The sequence below is a fragment of the Rousettus aegyptiacus genome, unplaced genomic scaffold (assembly GCF_014176215.1).
Source record: "Rousettus aegyptiacus isolate mRouAeg1 unplaced genomic scaffold, mRouAeg1.p scaffold_m13_p_3, whole genome shotgun sequence".
NCBI classification, from domain to species: Eukaryota; Metazoa; Chordata; class Mammalia; order Chiroptera; family Pteropodidae; genus Rousettus; species Rousettus aegyptiacus.
In genome coordinates, this window is record NW_023416306.1 from 137,573,794 (window position 1) to 137,588,982 (window position 15,189).

The 15,189-nt window shown below is 34.4% G+C and overlaps 1 protein-coding gene across 3 annotated transcripts in view; it reads right to left on the minus strand.

Annotated features, from left to right (window-relative positions):
- Nucleotides 1-850: 850 nt before the first annotated feature.
- Nucleotides 851-15,189, minus strand: part of TXNDC16 (thioredoxin domain containing 16) — a 77,081-nt gene continuing 62,742 nt past the window's right edge. For 2 of the 3 annotated variants that reach the window (XM_016120811.2, XM_016120810.2), the window contains 3 exons: nt 13,337-13,552; nt 1,350-1,428; nt 851-1,056 (listed from right to left, as the gene is read on the minus strand). In XM_016120811.2, coding sequence (XP_015976297.1) covers nt 1,367-1,428; nt 13,337-13,552 — 278 coding nt within the window. In that variant the 3' untranslated portion in view covers nt 851-1,056; nt 1,350-1,366. Of the gene's footprint in view, nt 1,057-1,349; nt 1,429-13,177; nt 13,553-15,189 lie in introns of those variants that run through there. The other variant, XM_016120812.2, reaches the window with a different exon arrangement.

Here is a 15,189-nt window from a genome sequence, read left to right on the forward strand (position 1 = left end):
ATAAGCAGAAGTCTCCCAGGGAACTTCTGATGAAGATTTTTTCTTTATAAAATGATGAAAGACATATCTGGCTCTTTCCTCCCTCCTTCCTTCCTGCCTTGAATATATGCCAGTTGCTTGAGCTTCAAGCAAGTACATTGTAATCAAGAGTAAACAAGCTATCACGTTATGTATGGCAAAGCAAAAAGACGGAACCTAGGATATTGATACTATCAGGGAGCCGCTGTATCTTCAGACTTTTTGTCACTTAAATAAAATAAAAACCTACTTTGTTTGTTTGTTTGTTTGTTTGTTTAAGCAGTTACATTATCTGCTACATGCAATTAAAGCATTCTTAGCTGATACAACATTCACACCTGCATCAGGCATCAGTAACCACAAGTGCTACCTAGACACATGAGGGAGGCAGCCTGCCCTCAGCAGGGCATCCGGTTGAGTGCTACTCAGTACAGAATGGTGCTCTCACGCGCTACCCCCTGGGACACCAGGGGGATGTTCTTTTTAGCCAAACAAAGGACACTAGGTATAAGTATATTAATTTTTTAAAATTCATGTTTGAAGAGCAAAGCCCAGTATAAAAAAGCAACTATGGACTACATTAACAATTAAATGGTGCAATTCTTCCACAACCTCCCTCCTTCTTGACCTTAGTGTGAATGTTAAATATGGACTTAACACCAGAAAGTAAAGGCAAATGTTTTTATGTTATATATGGAAAGAAAAGGTAAACTGAATAATAAAACAAATCTACTGACATAGACATCTCAAACCCTAAGAATAAGAAGTAAAATATTTAGGTCAAATACAAACCAAATTGTTAATAGTGATTACCACTTGACTGTAATTAGAATTGGAAGGAAATGAGGCAGCAATTGCTTTTTTATTTTTTGTATATTTCTATATTCTTTGGATTTTTGTTACAAGAATGTATTACTTTGCTAACAGGAAAAAAAATTCTAATAAATGAACCCACCTCTAAGATGACATTTATCAAAGGCTTACTATAAATTTTCCTGTTTAATACCCAACACTATGTGGTAAGCAGTATCTTCACCACTGAAAAAACAAAGATGTAAAGATTGTTAGTAACTTTTACAATATCACACAGAGAATTTGAAAGATTAGGACTTAAAGATTCAGTTCAAACTCAAAGCCCATTCTCTAACCACTCTGCAATACTGCCTCCCCTGATGTTTCTGGATACATAACTATTCTTAATTATCTTTACCAAACATGAGAGTTTCTTTGAATTACATTTTCATTCGACTATTTTTAAGAAAACTCTCTTCCAATAGCTTTCTCTTCCCAACCCTGCCCCAAGTATATCTTTAGAACAAGAATAATCCTACCTTCTTTTAGAGTCTCATTAGGGATTTGTGTACTGTTCACATTGGCTAAGACCATTTAGGGTTGGTGTGTCCATAGAGTCTAGTGGGGAAGAGATTTAAATGCATTAGTCACTCTCAGTACAATAAAACAGACATTCAGACAGTTTCATGGCACAAAGAACTGGGTAGCTGGTTATGTTGTATCTCTAACAAGGAAATACGTTTAAACGTGAGGAAAATTAATTCTTCAAAAACAGGCTTCCTAACTGTATTAAATATCCCCATGAGAAACAGAAAACCCAGACTGCATCTAATGTCAACGGAAATGAGTGCTTTATTTGATTAAAAGGCTGACATGAAATTTCACTTACTATAAGTCAGGAGGGCTGTCTGGAATATTTCACAAGACTCCAGATTCTGCATCTTTTTTTTTTTTTTTTAATAGCTCTTAAGGCCTTTATAAGGACTTGACTGAGTTATCCAACAGGAATCTTGGATAAGCTTCTATTAATGTATCTTATTTAAAAAAAAAAAAATAAGGCTGATTTTAAGGGACTATGACGTTATAATCTACAACCATAAAGTGTTAGAACATGGATCAGCTCTGAATGGGAGAGATGTTTTAATTCTCTGCTTATTCAATAATCCAGTAATAAACCATTTTAGTATGATTTTTGTATATTGTGTATATTTTATTTCCAATGCAGAAAGAAATATTATGAACAGAAAAGACTTTCAATGCTATCAACCCATGAAGTGAATGTGAAAGAGACTCAAGTTTAATTCTAAGTTTAGCCATAAATATTCTTTATGATCCCCAGATTTTAATCTCAAGCTTAGTGTTGCATACCCAGTTCCTTAATGCTACTTTTCTCGTTATTGTTTTGCTATCGATTTCTAGATTAATGGCATTGGTGATCAGAGAACATGTTCTGTATGATTTTAGTCCTTTAACAATTATTGAGACTTGCTTTATGGCTCAGCATGTCAATTTTTATACATGTTCTGTGTGTGCTAGAAAATGTTCTGTGTGTGCTAGAAAAGAATGTGTATTCTACAGTATGACAAATGTATCAATAGCACTGTTTAAATCTTTGATTAACTTCCCTTATTTTTTTCTGCCGGTTCTATTAATTACTTAGGTACTTAAAAGTCTGATATGATGGTAAATTTATGAATTTCTATTATGTTTTTTGCTGAATATAATTTGAAACTGTTATTAGGTAATTACAAATTTATAACTATTATAGTTACTGGTGAATTCAACATTTATAATAATGAAGTGAGCTTTCACCTTTTGCCTTAAATTCTACCTTATCTTACCAGCTTTCTCTTACTTAGAAATTGAATATCTTTTTTCCTATTCTTTTACTTTGAACCTTTCTGTATATTTAACATATCTCTTATAAACTTTACATAATCAACATTTTTTTGATCCTGCATGACAATCATTTAATTGGAATATTTGATCCATTTGCACTTATTTACTGGCATTTCAGTTTGAATTGCTGTCTTACTTTGTGCTATTTATTCAACTTGTTCTAAATTTCCTTTATTTTCCTTTCTTGCCTTCTTTGTGTTATTTTTTATAGGTACAATTTTTTTTTCTCATAGTTTGAAATTTTATTCTTTTTGTGGATACCCTAGAAATTACAAAAGTACATTCTTATTGCTTTTTATAACCTAAAGTAATAACTTTATCCGTGTCCCAGGGATTATAAAATACATTAGCTTAATTGACTCATTTCCCTACTTATATATTATTGTTGTATATTGTGATTTCATCATGTTTTATGTTTATGCATTCAGTGCTCATTCTGATTTACCCACATCCTTACCACTTTGCTCCCCATTCCTCTTTGCTTCTCTCGGATCCAATCATCTGGGATCTCTTTCCTTCTACCTGAAGTATGTACCTTGGATCTCCTTATTTTGCTGCTGGCAACTGCTTCTACTATTCTGAAATGCCTTTACCTTGCTCCTTGTTTTGAAAAATATTTTCACTGGATGTAAAATTCTGGGGTAGCTATTATTTTTCTTTCAGTCTATTGCCCTGTCTTCTGGTTCAGCTGCCCGTTGCCTAACTGCCATGACTTTGAATGTAATCTGTCTTTCTCCAGCACCTTTTAAGATTGCCTTTGCCTTCGATGTTTTCTAGTTTCACTGCATATCTAGCATGGATTTCTTTTTAGTTCATCTACTTAGGAATTTATAAGCTTCTTGAATTTGTAAACTGGTGATCTTTCATCATCCTGGAAAATTCTCAGTAATCGCCTCGTGTGTCTTCTCTGCCCCATACTCACTTCTCCTTCTAAAACTCCTATTACACATGTGTTAATTTTTCTCACTCCATCTCCCAGTACTTTTAATCTCTTTTCTACATTTTTTACCTATTTGTCTCTGTGTTATATTCTGAATAATTTTTATCATTAATCTTTTAGTTACCTCTCTTTTCAGCTGTATCTAATTTGAAATTTCCATCTAAGTTATTGTAATTTTTCTTCAAGTTTTATTTGGTTCTTTTTCGAATTGGCTCTGGTGACTTTCATAACTGCCTATTTTCTGCAGATATGTTTAAGCTTGCCTTTTATTTCTTGAAACATAGTAAGCATAATTGTGTCTCAAAATTTTGACATCTGAAGTCTTCATTGATTTGTTTTTACTGTTAATTCATTCTAGTTCTCGCTCATAGTGTGCTTGGCTTTTTCTTCTGTGCTTCTTTTTGGACCATGTAGGTTATGTCAGTTTGTTTTGCAAATCTTCTCCAGGGCTGAATGTAGTTCCAGGTTCTCAGGTATGGTTTTGCTTTTTGTTTTTCCTTTGCTTTATGTGGCATCAAAACATCTTACCTTGTAGTTGAGCATGCAGACACAGAGAAGTGTTGTTGTTTTTTTCTAGTTCACTTGTACCTCATAGGTACAGCCCTTTGGAGTCCCAACTTTCCAACTTGGGTGGGCCCTGGGCTTTGACTTTGATCAAAGCTGAAGTTCACTGAGTTCTGCTCAAAATCATTGAGTTCACACACATAGGCAAGTGTGTTTAGGGGAAAGCACCTAATGTGCTTCTTTTACCTCTCTCATTTCCTGCTTTCACATAGATTTTGGCCTGGTAACTTTTTGATCTTTTGTCAGCCCCTCGATCCTTTTTAAAAACGTTTTTAAAAAGTATCTAGCATTTAAAATGTTCAATAACAGGATTGATTCAAATGACATAGGCTGCCATATTCCTAGAACCACTTGGTAGTAATTGTTTTCAATTACATATGCCTCAGGCATTTGATTTGTGCCTACTTTTGGTGAATTCTGAATGCCTTAGATGACATTCTGGTCCAATGGTATTATGGACATGTCAGTGGGCCCTTCATTTAACTGTTGGCCAAACTGTACCCAAAGTATTATCTCTATTACATTATTACCAGCAAATAGTTTTACATGGAGTCTTACATGAAGCTGGACTGGTCTTCCAACTTAGAAAAGAGAAATTCAAATGGAGCAAGGATCTCTTTTGTGCTATTACAGAAATTTTAATTTGGGTACCAAGAAGGATAATGACATTTAGAGGTGATAATGAGATCTGCAGTGGAGGGGAAAGCACACCTTCTGGGAGAAAGATACCACTCACTGTGGCAATTCCTGAAAGAGGCAGGAAGGAATGATTTTGAGCAGAACTCAGTGTAGTAAAACTTGTACTACCTACAACATGGCTGCCTATTGTCTATACCTCTAGGAATGGGAAATAAAATTCTGGGATAGAAAAGCTGAGTTATTTTGAAAGAACAAGTTTAATAAAAGATTTGCAAGAAAAGAGATATATTAAAGACATAGAGTCAGAAGACACCTCTGTGCAGGTTTAGTAAACATAAATTTTAATATAAATGGGTAGAAGTCCCCTTCTTGCTCTCTCCTTTATTTCAGAACAGTGATTAGATTAGATGAACAATTAGAACTACAAAAAAGGAAGTGGAATGAGAATCAACATTAAAATATTCCAGATAAACTGTGGTAATGATAGAAGAGGAAGACCTTCTGGGTGCTTAGAATTTGCCACTGCAAGAAAAGGGCAGAAAAGGGTAGGAATGTGCAGAGAACTGGAGTTCTGCCTCAGAAATTGCTATTATTCTGATCCAACCAATCTTAGTGTGACCTTCAAGACTGGCATGTCCTTAAAGCCAGAAACATCAAACTCCACAGAGAATAAAATTCTGACAGAAGCAGGTCTTTCCTTTTGGCTTCCTTCAGGGGAACTCCATGAATCACAGAAGAATTGAATCAGGTCTTCAGAAATACATTAACATTTTAAGACTAAAACTCCCACGCACAACTTCTAGAAAGGACACTAGCTCATCAACCATATCATGATCTTTAATCCATTGATGTAACCACTTTCTCACTTTCTATTTAGACTCTTCTTGTGTTCATTTACCTATTTGTCTGACTTAGATTCCATATCATTTAGTCACTAGATAATATAAGCTCTCAATTAGTCATTTTCCACCACCCCGTACCCCTATTCTCCCACTCTTACCCCATCATGCTTGCTTGACAAAGCTAGAAAAAATTAAGCATCTGCTTTCTGTCATTAAGTACCCTGATAGCTGAACACAGCTGGAGAAAAATCACATTACACGGCAGAATAAATTCATGTTAAGTTCATGATTCAACTTCAAATGGGCTCTTAATACAGCCCATCAAACCAACTGTTTCTCTAGTTTCCTGCTCTCAAAAGTGACGATGCTTTTCCTCCTCAAATTTTCTACCTCACTGCCCTGTCTCATTTTTAGCTTATGACTCTGTATACTTCGTTGACAACATAGAATAAATTGGGCAGACACCATCGCTGACTGCAAAGCCACCTGTGTCTACACCCATCTTCTCCTTCTTGCCTCCTTTTACTACTAAGTATCTCTCCTCTACGGAAGAGCAATCCTTCCACCTAAATGATGTATCCCAGCCCCAGCCCCTTTACAAAAGACTTCCCTCTTTTGATCTTCCCCTTCTATGCTGAAGTATTTCCCAATCTAAAACAATGACCCTGGCTTCATATGCCCCTCTAGCCACTGCCCCATATCTCTGCTTATCTTAATAGCAAAACATCCGGAAAGTTGCCCACTCAATGTTCTTCTCTTCCAATTCACATCTCAGCTCTCTCTAATCTGGCTTCTCCCCACAACCTCTACACTGAAATTACTTGTTTTGAGGTCACCAGCGACCCTTGCTTCCAAATCATTTTTTTGCAGCTTGCTCTCTCAACCTTTTCTGATATAAGTGAATACTCAGTCTTCATGAGACACTCCTGTCTCTTGCCTACAGGCACTAAAGTGATAGCATATGGGTGGTTTTCCTCCACCTCTCTGGTAGCTGCTTAAAGTGCTTGGGTTCCCAGGATTTAGTTTCTTTTCATTCTACATTCCTACTCTTAAGAGATCCCATCCAATCAAATATGATTTAAACAACATCCACATGCTGAGGACTCTCAAATTGCTCTCTCTGGTTCAAACCAGTCCCCTTTGCTGGTACCTCATCTCTCTGACCCCTAAATGTTGGTATACCCGAGGTTTAGTAATTGAAATGCTTTCTTGTTCTACCTGCCCTGATTTCCTTGTGTTCTCACTCAGTCTTAAGGCTTTAAATATTACCTGTACCCTGGCACCTCCCAAATTACACCTCCAGATCAGACCTTTCCTTTTAACTCTTGATTTGTTTAGTCTATGACTACTTGATACTGCTGCTTGAATGTCTAATAGGCATCTCAAACCTAACGGGTTAAACTCCTGATTCCCTGTCCCACCTCCCGACCTGTTCTTACTGTTTATCCTGTCTGTTGATAGTGGTTGCATTCTTCCAGTTGCTCAGCCCAAAATTCTTAGGTGTCATTCTTGTCTCTTGCTTTAATACCTCACATTTAATCCATTGGCAAATCTATCAGCTATACTTTCAAGAAATATCCAGAATCCTCATTACCTTCATCATCCTAGGCCAAGCCATACTCTCAGCTCTCATCCTATTGTCGCAGTAGCCTTCTAAATATTCTGCCTCCTTCTGTCCTTACCTACAGTCTATTCTCAATTCACCAGATAAAGTGATCACTCTGAAAAAATCAGGTCATATCCCTCTCCTGGACACACAAAACCACCAATGGCTTCTTATCACACTTAGAATGTGAGGTCCTTGCCATGGTTAACAAGGCCTTGAATGATAGGACCTTCAGTTACAGATCCAACTTCATTTTCTACTATTTTTTCCCTCACATCCCAGCCAATGACTTCCTTGGTGTTCCTCGAACACTAGCCTTTCGCCCTTTATAGTTGCTATTCCCTCTTTCTGGAACTGCCCCCCCCCCCGTGTCCCCCCCACACACAAAGAACCCTAAGGCTTGCTCCCTTCTTTTTTAAATGTTTGCTCAAATATCCTATCAATGAGACTTTCCTTAACCATCCATTTTAAAAAATCTGCTATACTACATCCTAATTCCTTTTGACTTACTCTTCTTCATAGTGGTTATCATTGTCTGTGTATTTACTTATTTATTTTCTATCTCACATGCACTAGAATGTAAAGTCCATGAAAGAAGGGGCTACGTTTTATTCGCATTGGCAAAAACAATTCTAGACATTTTTTATCTCACAATTCCTATGAGTCAGTTCAGTTATAAATCTACCATGTCCTCTGCTCAGGGTTTTTCAAGCTGCATTCCCATCTGGGGGCTTGATGAAGAAGAATCCATTTCCAAATTCATCCAGATTGTTGGCAGAATTGATTTCCTTGTGCTATATGACTGACGGCCCCAGGTTTTTTTTTTTTTTTTGCGGGCTGCTGACCAGAGGTCTCCTTCAGATCCTGGAGGCCGCTTGCAATGCTTAGAAGATTCCTATTTACTTCATTAAACCAGTAAAGAGAATATGTAAATCCATGCTAGCTGGATGGATATATACGTATTATATATACATATTGTAATGTAATTGTGGGAGTGACATTCATTGCCATATTCTATTGTTTAGAAGCAAGCCACAGGTCCCACCTACTCAAGGGGAAAGGATTATGTAGGGTGTGAACATGTTGGCCACCCTAGGTTCTGTCTACCAAATCAGTGTACAATAGATTAAACTATAATCAATTTATTGACAAGAGATCTTTAATCCACAGAGTCTCTCTTTGCTCAAAGATAAGCCATCAATTACAAATTATTTTGACATTCACGTTTCCCACAGTGGTCTATGCAATTTACGTTTTGGGAAAACACAAATGACTTGTCTGTGTTTGTGAAGTCACAATTGCCAAGATAAACAACTTTCCCATATTTCTAAAATGTTGGCAGAACATTTTTGCTGACTTAATAGATTCAACTGTGGAAGAAGGGCAATTTCTCTGTCTTATGTCTTTAAAATCATCATGGTTTTTGTTTCCCCTTTCCCCTAATTCAGCAGGCTTAGGAGCACTCTAACAGTTGCCATATTGAAAAAAAATCCATTGTCAGTTAAGAATATATTTGATGATGCAGTAAAATTATTAACTTGATTGATTTTACTGAATTTTGAACCTTGGGTACATGTCTTTTTAATGTTAAGTGATAAAATGGGAAGTGCACACAGAGAACCTCTGTGGTATTATAAAGTATTATGTTCATCTTCAGAAAAAGAATTGTGTGATTGCATTGAGAGCTAAACTAGCTGTTTTTTGTTTTGTTTTTTCATAGAACAACATCTGTACTGGAAAGAACAAACTATGATTATTTAGACTTGGGCATTTGGCAGAAATTTTCTAAAATATTAATGAAGTAAGCCTGACAATACTGAGCCAACCTTGCATCCTTGATACAAACTCTACTTAGTCATGATGTGTTATCTTTTTCATATATTGTTGGATTAGATTTAGTAATTGTTTAAAATTTTGTGTGCATGTCTATGAAGGATACTGGTTTCTTCTCTTGTAATAAATCTGTGATTGTCTGTCTGGGTTTGGTTTCAGGGTAAATCATGCCAAGTGTATCCTCCTCTTCAATTTTTTTTTTTTTTTTTTTTAAGATCGTATGCAGAATTTGTATTACTTTTCCTTAAATGTTTGGTTGAATTTGCCAATAAAACCATCTGGAACTGGAGCTTTCTTTGTTGAGTTTTTAATTACAAACTTAATTTTCAATAGATATGGGTAATTAATGTTATCTATTTCTTCTTAAGTGAGGTCAAGAAGAAATTTTGAAGGAATTTGATTAACTCACCTAAATCAGGGGTTGACAAACTTTTTCTTAGTGCTAGACAATAAATATTTTAGACTTGTGAGATATAATAATCTCTGCTGAATCTACTCAGCCATATATAATGTATAAACAAATAAGAGGCTGTATTCTAACAAAACTTTATTTATAAAATGGGCAATGGTCCACTCCTAATTTATCAAATGTATTACACATTAAGTTGTTCATGTTACCTTAGCATTCTTTTAATATCTATAGGATCTGTAGCTACGTTCCCTCTCTTGTTCCTACTCTTGGTAATTTGCGTCTTTCTTTTTTTCTTGTCTGCTCTGGCCTGAGGCTTCATTTTTATTGATCATCTCAAAAAAAAAAAAATCAGCTTTTGATTTCATTAATTTTTGTCTACTTTTCTGTTTTGCTACATTGCTTTATGCTTTTACTGTTATCGTTTCCTTTCTTATGCTTATTTTGGGCCTAAATTACTCTTTTTCTAATTTCTTAAGGCTTTAGATTTGTGGTTTTTTTTCCCCCTAATCTAAGTATTTAGTGTTATATATTTCCCTCTAAGACCTGTTTCACTCATCTTGATATGTTGGATTTTTACTTTCATTCAATTCAAACATTGCCTGATTCTCTTGTGACTTCTTATTTGACCCCAGGTTACTTAGAAGTGTGTTGATTTCCAAAAATTTTGGAAATTTCCAGGTATCTATTATTAATTTCTAGTTTTGCTGTTGAGACCAGAAAGCAAACTTCATATTATTTAAATCTCTTCAATTAGTTGGCCTATAATATAATCTACTTTGGTGAACATTCTATGTACACTTGAAAAAGAATATATATTCTTTTGTTGTTGAGAGGAATGTTCTACAAATATTAACTAGGTAAAGTTGATTGTTTTTCAGGTCTTTTATATCTTTATAGATTTTGTTTACTTGTATCAACAACTGAATGTTGATGTTTCCAGATATTTAATAGATTTGTCTATTTCTCCTTGTAGATCTATCAGCTTTTAAAGATCTCCTTTTAGAAACATGCACACTTTAGACTTGTTACATCTCCTGATGAATTGACCTCTTTATATATTATGCCTCTTTATCTCTGAAGTCTATTTTGTCTGTTAATATAGCTACCACTCTAGCTATCTTTTGATTAGTGTTTGCAAGATATCTTTCTTTTCATTCTTTTATTTTTAACCTATCCACATTTTCATGTTTAAAGATTTGGGATTTTTGGTAGAGATTATATAATTCTTTTAAAATCTTATCTACAGTCTCTGGTTTTACTTGGGGTGTGTAGACCATTAATATAAATAGTGTTATGGGTGGATTTAAGTTTACCATTTTGCTGAGTGTTTCCTATTTGTGCCATTTTTGTCACTGTCATGTCTTCTTTTGGAATGAGTTTTTATGATTCCATTTTATTTCCACTATTGGTTAGGGCTACCAGTTAAAGTGCTTATTCTTCTACTAACCAACTTTCCCGAGACTCTCTGAATCACAAAAGATAGAAAAACATTTGGAACTAATTCATCACTAAGCTGTTGGTTCCTGCTACATAAAGCCAGCATCCTTGGTTTCTCTTTTCAAAGCATGGCTTAATTTTTCTTCTAACTCTGTGAATTATCCAATACAGTTGGCCCTCCATACCCACAGATTTTGCATCCACAGATTCAACCAACCATGGATCAAAACAAACCCTAGAAAATTTCAAAAAGCAAAACTTGTATTTGCCACATGCCAAGCACTATGCTGAATCAACAAGAACGAAGTGATATATAAGTATACCCTGATGTAGCCTATATATAAATATAGGTTATACGCAAATACTATACCATTTTATATAAGGGACTTGAGCATCCTCAGACTTTGGTATCTGTAGGGAAGGAGGGGTCCTGAAACCAATCCCCCTCAGATACCAAGGGACAACTGTATTCCCATTTTGCTTCAGTTAACCAGGGTTGAATTTGTGTTGCTTGCAACCAAAGAAACCCAACTGATACAGGGTAACTGCTTCAATAGAGGGCATGACCAAAGCCAAAGGAAGCTTTAGAAGGTCACCTGAAATTCAGTTACTTTTTTTCAAATTGCTAAAAGAACATATATTAACAACTGTCAAAACTGTTGGCATGGTACAGTGACTCATCAATTTCATGTTTCTATATGCTTATAGTTATTAGCATTTTCTAATGGTTAGGCTGACAATGTTTTATTACTATAGACTCTCAAATCTCCCATTGTTAGAAAAAACTGAAAAGGGGTAGCCAAATGACCTATGTTACAAATTTACTTAAATTTAGCTGTTTATTTTTAAATTTATTATGAAAGTCATTTATACTAGGCAAATCATATGTAGAGAAAATTTTAAGACCAAGATATACCAAGTAGATATTACAAGGAGAAATACAGTGGAGAACCAAATAGGATGTTCTCGACAAATGTCTCAAAAAATACGGTACGAACAGATCGGCCTGACAAGTTCTGCTGGAATGAAAAATTAATTTTTAGCTAATCTCGCCCTCTCATTACATAGATGAAGCCCAATGTCCCAGGGAGACCAAGTGATCTGTTCAAAGCTTACAAGGGTAGATTTCACACATGGCTCTCTTTTTTGTGAGAATGGAAGAATGTTTAACTCCTGTTCAGATTGAAAATTAACAATATACCTTAGAGAAATGGGAGGTTTTCTAAGATTCTCATATACATACTTTTTATATATGAGAACTATCATTCTATTATATACTTCTTTATATACAGAATATGTAACATACATAACACTATATATATTTTAATATATAGTGATCTATATAATATATATTACACATATATTTCACTGAGTCCTATTTAGGGTTATTTCATTACTTTTTAAAAATGTTATAAAAATAATTTATAAGAAAAGATAAGGATGTGTCCAGATAATAATCAGAATAAGTCTACCTAATATTTATCTTTAATATCCAAGATTTTTTCCAATACAGCAACTGAGAAGAACGAGATAATTCAGGGAGCCCGCTCTGTCACGGGTTAGTTTAGCATACTGACTGGGTTATTTAACCTTGGCGCTATTAACATTTGGGCAGGATAATTCTTTGTTGTGGGAGACTACCCAATGTATAGCAGGGTATTTAAGCAGCATTCCTAGCCTCTACTAGCTGCCAGTAGCATCCCTAATAGAAAATGTCCCTTGACATTGCCAAAAGTCCACTGGGGGGCAAACTGCTCCTTAGTTAAGATACACTGGTCTTATCATGACTACAACAAAACAAACACAACTATCATCTGTATGATTTCATTATGGAGTCAACTGTGGTTAGAGTTCAAAATATACTGCATTAGAAATAAGTTAATTATACCAGTTTTTGTCTAGCGGTGAGCTGTCCAATACAGTGGTAGTTATGAGCATGTGAAATGCGGCTACTCCAAAGTGTTATATGCCATAAGGGTACAATATGCACTGGGTTTTGAAGACTTGATCTTTAAAAAATGTAAAATACCTCTTTTTTTTTTGTTGTTAACTGAACTATTTTGGGTACACTTAGTGAAATACACTAATTTCACCTGATTGTTTTTACCTTTTTTAATGTGGCTACTAGAATATTCTAAATTACATATATGGCTCACATTATATTTTTATTGAATAGCACTGGTCTAGAAACTTGATATGATTTAGTATTATTTTTTAATGAAATAAATTCTTAAGTCTATTAAGCCAAAAAGACTTTGGAAAGCTTTCTATAGCCCTATGAAAATGGCTCACTTTTAAGCATCATAACTCTTTATTATCATGCCTAAATGATTTTTCTGCTTTAAATACATTACTTCTATTCCAGCGCTTTATTCTCAATGTCTCAGTTGGTTCTTTTCTGTTTGCTGATCTATCTTCATGTTGTTCTTTATCATTCTCCTGAACAACAGTTTCTTTCATACACTCAGGATCTTTCCTAGCGGGATGGTGAGATGATGCTGCAGCATCCATCATACGTAGAAAATTGTAAGCAGGAAGAGGAGGTTTCCATTCCTGGGCAGGTAAAATTGCTAGAAAAAAAGACACATGTGATCAAGGGTTAAAGATAAACAGATTTAAAAAATCATATATAAGAAACTTGATACATTTCTCATTACTAGCCATTTTCATTTTTTATATTATATTTGTACTCTATCATATTCTAAATAAAGGTTAGTATTAATAGGAAAATCTCCCTGTCAGTTAACTCTTGTTGAGGTTTTAAAAAACAGCAATATGTTTATGAGATTACTGCACAGATACAAGTTAAAATTCCCTCCCTACCCCTGTCTTTATCCTAAAGAACTGGAGCTGTTTCTTATGAATCATTCCAAAAAAAAATTTTGGCACATTCATATTTCTTATTTTATTATTTAGACAAGTATTTACTGACATTTTAACAAGGATTTTCTGTTTTTGAAGCTTTTGACTGACATCCTTTGCACACACTTTATGAAAACAAGTTCACTTTATAAAAGTAATTATAGACAGGAATACTTAAAAATTGCTATAGAATCAACTGTACTATAAACAGATAGGCATTTAACAATTTCTTAGATGGGCTTTCTGGTAGTGAATCTAAACATCATTTGAAAACATTGGTCATTGGAAGAGGAAAACTGATTTAAGCTTGATAACATGGTAATATATAATAACCTGAGATAAATTAGCTAACTTTTCTCCATTTAGTAAACAGATTTTATCAAATAATTTAAAATTTTAATTGTCCATTTAAAATACTATTTTGAGAAATAACTATAAGGAAATTTGCAAAGTAAACCTTTAAAAAATAAATTCAGTGAAAGATGTTATATGACAAAAATGAACTTAATGAAAATAAACTTACATGAAAAAAAAAGCTCATAAAATACAGACTTAAGCATCTCTCATAAATCATATAAATATCTTTAAAAGCCTAGGAAATTCATATAAATTCTAATTTCCTAGAGTAAATTAAAATTCAAACAAAAATCTGCATAAACACATATGCAGTGTATTTATATTCACTGATATATATATTTCTTCACTTGGACTCAATTATACAAAATGCTAGTACCTGGAACTTCAGCAGGGTATTAACTTTAGGCTACCACTGTACCTGATGTTTCAAATTACTGTCACCCAGGTTAGCAGATTCAAAAGTGAGAAGGAGATAAAATATTTTCTTGAATATAATGAATGGGCAAGAGGTAAGAATAACTGTAGTTTGCAATATACAGATAAAGTACCTTTATTAATTTAAAGTATTTTAAAGAAAAGTGCTATTTAAACCACAGGACATATTTAGCAGTATTTTTTAAAGTAGACACTGTAGCCTAGTGTTCTGAGATGATGACAAAACACCTAAAACTGGACAGAAATTAGTAATGACAATAATAGCTAACATTTCTTGAGCCTTTACGGTATACAAGACATTGTCCACTTAATCCTTAAGATCTCATTAGGTAAGTACAATTATTATCCCAATTTTAAAAATGAGAAAACCAAGGCCTAAAAAGGTCTTGACCAAAATTAAATGTAATTCTCAACTAAAAATAGCCAGTGGTCACAAATTTACAGAAATTAAGACATGCAGCAATCAAGGTAAGGCAGACTGCTGTGGCACCATGCACAGATTAGGGCTATTAAAGGGGTAGTTGCAAGACCCTCGTCTCATATCCATCTCCCA